Source organism: Equus asinus, chromosome X (assembly GCF_041296235.1).
Source record: "Equus asinus isolate D_3611 breed Donkey chromosome X, EquAss-T2T_v2, whole genome shotgun sequence".
NCBI classification, from domain to species: Eukaryota; Metazoa; Chordata; class Mammalia; order Perissodactyla; family Equidae; genus Equus; species Equus asinus.
Window position 1 is genome coordinate 39,473,229 of NC_091820.1, and position 11,541 is coordinate 39,484,769.

Here is an 11,541-nt window from a genome sequence, read left to right on the forward strand (position 1 = left end):
TGAGTGACAGACGGGGCGGGCCCCGCCCCCCGCCCCACTTGAAAGAACGGTAGGAGGGCTGGAGGGCGATGGTGCTAGCCTGCGAGTGGCGGGCGGGGGGTGTGCATGAGCTCCTAAGTGAATACAGTATGTCAAAGGACTTTTCACTTTCTCTATATGCTTTAGAAACGCGGCTTCCGCAGAGCAATCTCCCGGGCGGTGCGTCCACCGTCTGACCGCTCTCCCGCTTCCCAGCGAAGCCCCGCGCCGGCCGCGCCGCCACGCCTTTGCTCGGGCCGGGCCTCTGCCGAAGGCCGGGAACGCCCATTCACCCACCGGGACAGTCGCGGTGCTTCCGAGCCTCGCACAGCTTTTTCAAGCATCAGTTCCGAATAGCCTGCCTCGGAAGTATCACGGGCGCTCCCCGGGCTCCCAAACGCCTATCTCCTCTGGCTGGAATGGGAGCCTCAAGAAGCAGGGGGAGGCCCCGGCCAGTCTCCCGGCCGGCCGCAGAGTCCCCGGCACAGAGCGCCATTTTTGCTACTGGTGGAGCTCGGCTGGGCGGCTGCTTCTGAGCACGCGAGAGAGAAGCCAAGGCGGCGTCCAGACCCACCAAGGAGGGCTGGAAGGAAGGGAAAGGGAATTTCGGGGGATGTTGAGCCCATTTGTGCAAACGGGGAGCCAAGCTCGGCTTGAGAAGGAGCTTTTGAGTCCTGAGAGCAGAGCCAGGGTGAGGGGCCTGCTGAGTGATGCGGGTCTGTGTGGTCAGTGACTGGGACATGTGGAAGCACTAACGAGCCCTTTGGACTGAATGGTGTGGAGAACAGTGATAGCCGAGTCTGTAGGATCAGGGATAACTGTATGTGAGATAGGCGATGGGGAGTTTATGCGGATGAGTGATGGGGAGTCTGTGCCCTGAGCGATGGTGTCTGTAGGATGAATGATGGGGTTACAAGCGGGTGAGCGAAGGGCATCTGTGGGGTGAATGAAGGGAGTCTGGGGTGAGCGATGGTTTCTGTAGGATGAATGATGGGGTTACAAGCGGGTGAGCGAAGGGCATCTGTGGGGTGAATGAAGGGAGTCTGGGGTGAGTGATGGAAAGTCTGTTGGGTGAGTCTTGGGAGATCTGTGGGGTGAGCAATGAGAGTCCTTTAGGGGGAGTGATGCGGGTCCGTGGGAACGCGAATGGAGCTGTGTAGAGTCAGTGCTGGGATTCTCTGGGGTCCATGATGGGTGGCTCTTTGAGATCATAATACATCCATGAATAAACAAAAATCCCTGTTCTTGTGGTGTCAACAGTCCAATGGAGGAGTCAGGCAGTGAAGTTTTAATTTGTATTCCCTGATGACGACCTTTCATGTATGTATTGACCACTTGGAGATCCTCTTGTGTGAGATGCCTGTTCAGATCTTTTGCTCATTTTTCTATTGGGTTGTCTGCCTTTTCCTTATTGATTTGTAGGAATTGTTTGTATATGTTCTAATACCACTCCTTTATCAGTGATATGTGTTTTGCAAATAGCTCCTTAATTCTTGGCTTCTCTTCCTTATCATGGTTTTGAATATTAAGATTTCAAGTTAATTTTAAACTGTAAAGCACAATGTAAATTTAATATTTTGTTATTCTTGAGTTAGAAAACAATGTCCTGTGTAATTTAGGAAGAGAGTTAATTTTTTAGGGCATCCAGAAGTGGACGGAGAGTTGTATCCTTGGCAACCTTCATGCCATGGCTGCTAGGGAGGAGTTCTCTGCTTTTTTTCCTACCACCTCACCCTCTCCTCCCTGGCTGTGTGATCTTGGAGGAGTCACTTAATTTTGTGGACCTCAGTTTCCTCACTGTGAAATCAGGACAATAGCAGGGCCTATCCTGTGAGCCTTGGGATGATAGCTAAGGGAGTCAATACCTGATTGTTATCTATTCACCACGGTTTTGTAGCACTGATCTTGTATGTATTTCATGGATCTAAGGTGAACTCAAGGTCAGTGCTACTTGTATGATACCCAAGAAACTCCAATGAAAGAAATTAAATCCCCAAGAATAAGAGTTTGTCAGGTAGAGTTGAGCTTTGGAGGGCCACAGACTAGTGTAATATGTTGGCGCGCAGATGTTTATTGGTTATTAAACAGTTGGGAGCGTGATCCTGTGGTCTGCCTCTTCTTCATTTCGTGGCTCTCTCTCCATGCCATTAACTTTATTTCCATAGTACTACTTAGTCTATTTCTATGGAAATTTTCAAACATTCGCAAAAATAGAGGGAACTGTGTAATGAACCCCCATTATGCACATCACCCAGGCTCTTTAATCATCAACTCATGGTCAGTCTGGTTTCCTCTAGGCCAGGGGGTGGGAAACTGCAGGCAGTGGGCCAATCTGGCCTGCTGCTGTTTTTATACAGCCGTGAGCTAAGAATGGTTTTCACATTTTTTAATATTTGGAAAAGAATCAAAAGAAGAATATTTTGTGATATGTGAAAATGATATAAAATTCAAATTATAGTGCCCACGAATGAGGTTTTATTAGAACATAGCCGATGAACATGGTTGGTTTGTATACTGTCTGTGACTGCTTTCGGCCTGCAACGGCAAAGCTGGGTAGCTGCGGCAGAGACCACAGGCTGCACAAAGTTAAAATTTTGCTGTCTGGCCCTTTAAGAAAGAGGTTACCAATCCTAATCTGAACCATCCATTTATTTCTTCCTTCCAGATTCTTTTTTCTTCTTTCTTTATTGAGGTATAACATAAAATGCACAAATATTAAGTATAAAGCTCATTGAATTTTTACATATGTAGTCCTTATTTTGAAACAAATTCCAGACATATCATTTTATTCGTAAATGCTCTATTATATAAGGTATCTGTAAAAGAGAAAGACTTAAAGGCCAATACTGTTATTCAAGGTAAAATAATTAACAATGATATCTTCAGATCACCAGTGGTTAAATTCCTTAATATCATCAAATATCTAGTCAGGGCTCAAACTTTAATGATTATCTCAAAGACTTTTTGGCTGTTCAAATGAAGATCCAGACAAGGCCCATACTGTACATGTGGTTGCTGTGTTTTTTCAGCCTCTTCATCATGTACAGTGTTATTTCCCATGGTTGCCTGCCCTTCCATCCTTTGGAGGTTCCATAACTAATTTTCTCAGTCCTCAGTGATTGGGCATTTAGGTTATTTTCAGTATTATGATGTTAAAGACAAAGCTGTGATAAAGCTTCTTGAAGTTAAATCTCTGCACGCATCCATGATTATTACCTTAGGATAAAATTCTAGAAATGGAGTTAGTGGTCAGATGAGAAATACAAGTTATCAGTGAATTAACAAGCAGCACATTTCCAGCCACTGAAGAGTGGTTAACCCAGCCTGGTCTCTGAAGACTCCTCTGTACCCCACCCCACCCCCAATTGCTTTCCAAAGAGAAACAGAAAATGATTGAGCCCCAAGTAAGTTGTTTGCTTTCCATTTGGTTTTCCCAAAACCAAATGGGAAAGGGCAATTAGCTGAAAATGAGTTAGAACAATTTAGAGAACAGAAGATCAAGATGCAGATAATGTTGCTGTGAAGATACACATATCATCTGGCCTTACTTCATATCAACTGGGCTACACATTTTATCTGCGAGCTTCCTGGGAGCTACAGTGAAAAGGGCAAAGATGATCAGTGAGATGATTTGCATTCTCCATCAAGAGAAATCAGTTCATCGGTCCAGCTCCTCAGCAAGTCAAGATTTCTGGGCCTTTAGCTTAAGACATTTTTTGCTGAGTTTTCCTAAAGGCCAGTCGTTTTTAGCTCAGTGTGATATTATCAAAGTTGTTCCAAAGAGGCAGCTTTTAGTTCAAATTTTCTCGCAGAGACTTGGAGCGTGGGTGGTTTCCCGGTTTCCTATGGCTCCTTTGCTGTCATCCCAGAGTTTGTGGGGTCATGGGCCAACTCAAGGCCATCTCCTCTGCCCTTCCATTTCTAGTCTGTATTTTTTTCTCCTTGCAAGGATACATGGGACAAAGAATGTAAACAATATAGCCAAGTGAAAATTAGAAAATGAAATATCATCTCTGTAATCTAACTTCTGCCTTCTTCCTTGGCATAAATAGTATTATGTAGTTTGGGGATGATCCCTCCAGACTATACATATAACCCCATCTATGCACGTAGGTGTATATTGATCTTATTATTTTCATGCATTTTTCTTTACCATACACAAAAGTATACACACTATATCTTCTGTTCTGCAACTTTCTTTTTTACCTGTCAATAAAATGTATCCAATAAATGTACTTTTTTTCCTAAAGATTGGCACCGAGCTAACATCTGTTGCCAGTCTTCTTTTTTTTCCTTCTTCTCCCCAAAGCCCCCCAGTACATAGTTGTATATTCTAGTTGTAGGTCCTTCTAGTTGTGGCATGTGGAATGCTGCCTCAGCATGGCTTGATGAGCAGTGCTATGTCTGCGCCCAGGATCCGAACTGGCAAAACCCTGGGCTGCTAAAGTGGAGTGCGCGAACTTAACCACTCGGCCATGGGGCTGGACCCAAATGTCCTTTTCATACCTTTTATTATGGAAATTTCCATTTTGAGCACACGCAAAGATAGATTTTAGTGAATCCTTTTATACTTATCAGCCGGCTGCAAATATTATCAACTGGTGGCCAATCTTGTTTTAGCTATCATTTATCCTCACCCACTCCTGTCATCATCATCATCTGACCAGTGCTTTACTGATTATTTGTTTAGGGTTTTTCCTACTATGTTCATGAGACATAATTGACCTGTAATTTTCCTTTCTTGTATTATTCTTGTCATGTTTTGGCATCACAGTTATGTTGGCCTCCCGTAGCAATTTGGGAAGAATTATCTGGAAGTGTTTGGGTAAGATTGGTGTTATTCCCTGCTTAAATGTTTGGAAGAATTCCCCAGTGAAGTCACTAGGGTGTGGACTGTCCTTTGTGGATAGATTTTTAATTATGAATTTGATTTATTTAAAAGATATAGTACCATTCATATTTTCTGTTTCTTTTTATGTCAGGTTTGGTAACTTGTGATTTTCAAGGAATTTGTCCAGTTTGTCTAAGTTGGAGGACAGCAAACTTTGTAGAGGGCCAGATAGAAATATTTGAAGCTTTGTAGGCCTTATGGTCTCTGTTGCAACTACTCAAATCTGCTATTGTAGGTTTAAAGCAGCTGTAGATAATATATAAACCAAAGAGCATTGCCGTGTTCCAATAAAACTTTATTTATGGACACTGAATTTCATATAATTTTCATGTCTTAGAAAATGTTCTTTTTTTGACTTTTTGTTCAACCATTAAACGTGTAAAAACCATTCTTAGCTTGTGGGCCAGATTTGGCCTACGGACCATACTTTGCAGTGCCCTGATCTACATTGTCAAATTTCTTGTCATAAAATTGTTCATAGTATCCTTTTATTATCCTTTTAATGTTTGTAGGATACCAGCCCCTTGTTGATGAGCCTTTTTATTGTTTCTAGTTTTTTCTCTGATATATAATAGCAATAATAATAAGAAAAATTACAGCTACTGTTTATTGAATGCTTACGGTGTGCCAGGCACCATTATAATAAATTATAGTGGAATTAACTCATTTAATTTACCCAGGAACACTGTGCTAGGTACTATTATTGTCCCCATTTTTCAGATGAGGAAACCGAGGCACAGCTGGTACATTGTCTAGCCAGGACTCTAAAGCAGTGAAGTCACAAATAAGGAAACAACCTTATAAATACATCTTTGTATATTTGTCAAGTATTTATGTCGGCCACATTCTTAGACATTCATGTGCTAGGTCAGAAAGAAGCATGTTTAAAATTTAAAGGATATTTCTCAAATTGTCTTTTGATATTGTGTAATCAGCTTCCACATGCGACTACAAATCATTTACAAGGAGGCCCATTTCCCATTATTTTTCTCACTACCAAATAGCATCAGTATTTTTCATTCTTGCTATTTTTATGGGTGAGCATTATATCTTATTTTCATTTGCTTTTCTTTAATGATTAAATGAGCACCAGCATCTTTTCATGTATTTATTTGCCATTTTGTATTTCTCTGTAAATCCCTCTTTCCTTCTTTGTCTTTTGCTTATTGCTTTCTAGGAGCTTTCCGTATATGAGTGATATGAATTTTGAAGTACATATTGCAAACTCTTTTTTGGGGGGGCTGGGTGGTGATTTGTCTTTCCACCTTGTTGTCCGTCTCCCCTCACTAGAATATAGGATCCTTGAGGGAAGGTGTTTTTGCCAAGTTTCTTTCCTGCTGCATCCCCAGTCCCTAGGACAGTGCGTGGTATTCAGCAGATGCTCAATAACTGCTTGCTGAGTGGATGAATGCCTTTTTGCACTTAACAGTATATCTGAGAGATTGTTGCACATCGATCCATGTAGAGCTTCCTTGTTGCTTTTTATGGTTGCATATGATATTCCCTATGGGAACTGAAGCATCCTTGGTTCCTGCAATCCGCCATGAGGTTGTTTTCATTCTTTTGCTATTATAAACAGTACTGTAGTGCGGTATCTTCACGTGTTGTTTTACTCACATATATGAGTATTTATGTAGAATAATTTCTAGAAATGGAATTGCTAGTTAGAGGATATGTACATTTAACATTTTGAGGGATATTGCCAAATTAATTGCCCTCAAAATAGAAAGTACCAGTGTAAATTTGAGCGTGCTCCTTTCTTGACATCTTCACCAACTCACAGTGATTTATCAAGCTCTAATCTTTGATAATATCTAAGGGAAACAAGATGTCTTGTTTTAACTTGCATTTCTCTTCATCTAAGTGATGTTGAGCATTGTTTTATTTTTTTGACTTTTAAATTTTTAAAACATTTTATTGAGGTCATATTAGTTTATAACAGTGTGTAATTTCAGGAGTACATTATTATAGGTCAGTTTCTGTGTAGATTGCATCATTGAGCATTGTTTTACATGTTTAGAAGCTATTTGCATTTTCTTTTCTGTGAATCGATAGTCATATCCTTTATTTTTTAAAAAGTTAAGTTGTTGGTCTTTTTCTTCTTGCTTTGTAGGAGCTCTCTCTCTATAGTGTGGAAATTAGCTGTTTGCCCATTATATGTGTTGTGCATATATCTTCTCCCCAGTTAGTTGCTTGTCCATTGAGTTTGTTTATGACGCATTTGCCACGCAATACATAAAGTAGCCAAATTAATCAGTGTTTTCCTTTGTGGTGTCTGGGTTTGGTAACATGCTTAGTTAGAAGAGCCTCTAAAATTATTTTAAAAAAGAAATAAAAAAACCTCTTCTGTCTTTATGGCTTCTCTTTTTCTTTGTTTAAATTTTTGTTATATATCAAATTTATTTTTGTGTATAGTGTGAATCCAATTTACATTTTTTGATACCCAGGTTTTTTTTTAATGAGGAAGATCTAGCCCTGAGCTAACATCTGCTGCCAATGTTCCTCTTTTTGCTGAGGAAGACTGGCCCTGAGCTAACATCCATGCCCATCTTCCTCTACTTTATATGTGGGACGCCTGCCACAGCATGGCATGCCAAGCGGTGCCATGTCTGCACCTGGGATCCGAACCGGCGAACCCCAGGCCACCAAAGTGGAACATGCAAACTTAGCACCACTTGGATGGCCCTGCTACCCAGTTTTGAATAATCCATCTTTTCTGCACTTATTTAAAACGCCACCTTTATTATACATTAAATTTCCCATTTTTATTTTCATCTATTTTTAGACTGTCTATTCTTTTCCACTAACTATTCTTGCTAGTGGTGGGATTTTACATTATTTTTCTCATTAAGTATCCTAAACAAAGTGAAAAGTACGCATCCTACAGGTATTGCTGTGTTAAAAATGATCAGAATGAGCGGACTGTACAGGAATGTGCTATTATAGGAACCAGTGACATTTGAGGATGTGACTGTGGACTTCACCCAGGAAGAGTGGCAGCAGCTGTATCCTGCTCAGAGGACCCTGCACAGGGAGGTGATGCTGGAGATTTATAGCCACTTGGTCTCTGTGGGTAAGGGCAAATTCTCTGTGTAACAATGAATTAAATCTTCCTCATCCTTCAGAGCTGTCAAGACTGTGATCTTTATGATTTTCCATTGACAGAGTGTTTTCTTTTATAGTTTTGGTTTTTTACATTTATATTTTTGTTATATCTGGAATTTATTTTTGTGAGTTAAGGATCCATCTTTGCTGGGAGGCCCCTGAAACTTCTTCTCTTCATGAATTTCTGAGCTGCCAAGGCTAAGGCCATTATACTGTTCCCTTAACAGGGTTTTCGGGTATAAAACCAGATGTAATCTTCAAGTTGCAACATGGAGAGGACTCGTGGATCATAGAGAGTGAGTTGTCAAGGTCCAACTCAGGTAAGTGAGACTTGGGTAGATGGCTGAGAAGGCGTTTTCTTCTTCCCTGACATCAACAGCCTCCTTTTCCTTAAAATTCATCAGGCCCCCTTTATAACATCCATCCTACATCAGCCAGCTTCCTGACACTTCTGTCCACTGCTGTTTTCTTTTTGGTGTCTATTTGATTTTACCTTTTTCTTCGTCTTTCAGACAGGGACAAAAGCCTTGACTCTTCCCAGCAGACCATTTCTGGAGAACTTTCATTTCAAAAGGAGATATCAGAAAGAGCCCCAAAGGATACTTCATTGTGCTCTGTCTTAAAAGTCTGGCATATTGATGGTCAAATAGATAGATATCAAGGAAGACAAGACAGAGTTTTGAGGCAGATCACAGTCATCAGTCATGAAACATTGACAAAAAAGAGAAGCCCCAAATATAATACATTTGGAAAAATATTCAGTGGATGCATAGACTTTGATCATTCAAGTAAAAAACTCCATAATTTTGATTCATGTGAAAAGAACTTGAAATCTAATTTAGACTCACTGGCTTGTAATAGGAGCTATGCAAGAAAGAGCCCCATTGACAGATCAGGATATGGGAGGCCACCTAGCTATAGTGCTTTTTGTTCTGTGCCTGAGAAAATTCACTCTGGAATGAAACTCTGTGAACATAGTCAATGTGAGAAAGTTCTCAATCATAAGCAAACCCATATTCAGTATGAGAAGCTTCAAGCTGGGGAGAAACCCAATTTTTGTAGTGTGTGTGGGAAGGGCTTTCATAAGAAGTCACAGCTTATTATACATCAGAGAATTCATACTGGAGAGAAACCGTATGTATGTGGAGATTGTGGAAAAGCCTTCAGTGAGAAATCACACCTCATCGTGCATCAGAGGATTCATACTGGGGAGAAACCTTATGAATGTGCTGAGTGTGGGAGGGCCTTCTCCCAGAAGTCACCCTTCATCGTTCATCAGAGAGTCCATACTGGAGAGAAACCCTATGAATGTTTTGAGTGCCAAAAAACCTTCTCCCAGAAGTCACATCTTACTATACATCAGAGAGTTCATATCAGGAAGAAGCCTTTTGAATGCAGTGAATGTGGGAAAGCCTTCTGTGAGAAGTCTCACCTTTCTATACACCAAATAACTCATACTGGGGAGAAGCCTTATGAATGTACTGAATGTGGGAAGACCTTCCCTCAGAAAACACAGCTCATCATCCATCAGAGAACGCATACTGGAGAGAAACCCTATAAGTGTAATGAATGTGGGAAAACCTTTTGCCAGCAGTCCCACCTCGTAGGACATCAAAGAATTCATACAGGAGAGAAACCTTATGTATGTACTGACTGTGGGAAGGCCTTTTCCCAGAAGTCACACCTCACTGGACATCAAAGGCTTCATACTGGAGAGAAACCTTATATATGTACAGAATGTGGAAAAGCCTTCTCTCAGAAATCACCTCTTATTATACACCAGAGAATTCATACAGGGGAGAAACCCTATGAGTGTAGTGAATGTGGCAAAACCTTCTCCCAGAAATCACCCCTTATTATTCATCAGAGAATTCATACAGGGGAGAAACCCTATGCATGTACTGAGTGTGGGAGGGCCTTTTCCCTGAGGTCACATCTCATTATACATCAGAGAGCTCATACTGGAGAGAAACCATATGAATACAGCAAATGTGGAAAGGCCTTCTGTGAGAAGTCTCCACTAGTTGTCCATCAGAGAAGCCTTACTAGGGAGAAATCCCCTGAATGTGCTGAGTATGGGATGAACTTTTCCTGGAAATCACAGATGATCACATATCAGAGGACATACACAGAGGAGAAACCCTCCAAATGTAGTGACTGTGGGAAGGTCTTCTGCCAGCATATATACCTCACAGGACATCAGAATCCACATAGGAGAGAAACCTTACATATGTACTGATTGTGGGAACATCTTTTCCCAGAAGTAAGACCTCATTGTGTGTGAGAACTCACAATGAATAGAAATCCTATGGATATGTTGGACATGAAAAAATGTGGCAACTCCTCAACTGTAGAGTAGACTCATATGTTCCTAATTATGTCTGATAACCTCTCCACAGAATAATCTGGCCAGGCCCACAGAGGCTTTTCAACACTGTAAATATGGAGTGGATTTGCTCACCCTCAGAGTATCTCAGCCCACTTCGCAGACTAAATGCATCTGGAACAATGAGCACCACTTTGGTGTTGTTTGGTTTTTAAAGGTTTTGTAGAATTTTCCTTTGAATTTATTTGGGCATGGTGGATTATTTGAAGATATGATACCTCTTTGTCATCTTTCTTTATTTCTTCCATCATATTTTCTCTGTTTAGATTCTATATGTATTTATATTGATATATCCATAAATATGTAGATATAGATATCTGCAGTCCTTGTAATTTTTGTAAAAATCATCCATTTCCTCATGAGTCTTAATATATTTGTAAAAAATTGAGCAAAGTAGTTTCTGATGATTCATTTAATTTTCTCCAGTATCATTTCTCACAGAGTGTATTTGTGATTTCTTTTTTCTCAGTTAGGTAAACTAATGGTGATGTTTTATTTGTTTTATGTCCCCCACCCACTTGAAGACCAGTTCTTGCATTTATATCATTTTTCTGTTTTCTGATTCATTCATTTGTGCTTTTATTTCATTAAAGTCCTTCTATCTGCTTTTCTGTTTTTTCTTTTTCTAACTTCTTTAGTTGAATGTTCAAGTCAATTAATCTCACCCTTTCTGGTTTATTTATAGTTGTATTTTGAGCTATATATTAGTCTGAGAACTACTTTAGCCATTTGTGGTCCAATCTGAGAGTATTCTGTTTTTCAGTAGGTAAATTCTATTGTTTAGCCCAATTTTGTTTGTAGGTATGACAGATCTATTTAGTTTTAGGTCTCCCAGCATATTTCCTGTTGTGCATCCTGTTTTCATTGCTTTTATGTCTTTTAATTTTTCATCATGTGGTCCTGATTTCCTTTGTACTGTTTTGGATATGTTACTTGTGTTCCAGAGCTTAGCAAACGAAGGGACACTTCCAAAGAGTTTTCAGGAAGCTAGCATAATCCTGATATCCATAATCTTGATAATCCATAATACCTGGGAGTTGGGATTTGAGGCTACAAAGAAGCATGATGGTGGGCCTATGGCTATAAATGTTCAGAGGACTTTTTTACCTTTCTACTTAATGCCAAGATTTAAGATAGATAA

At 40.4% G+C, this 11,541-nt stretch overlaps 1 protein-coding gene across 1 annotated transcript; it reads left to right on the forward strand.

The window, feature by feature from the left end:
• Nucleotides 1-26: 26 nt before the first annotated feature.
• ZNF630 (zinc finger protein 630) lies at nucleotides 27-10,427 on the forward strand. The gene is given in 6 exon segments (XM_014835297.3): nucleotides 27-49; nucleotides 166-709; nucleotides 7,856-7,982; nucleotides 8,242-8,334; nucleotides 8,527-10,213; nucleotides 10,215-10,427. Coding segments are annotated over 5 exon segments (2,052 nt in total). The 5' UTR covers nucleotides 27-49; nucleotides 166-631; the 3' UTR covers nucleotides 10,282-10,427.
• Nucleotides 10,428-11,541: the final 1,114 nt, after the last annotated feature.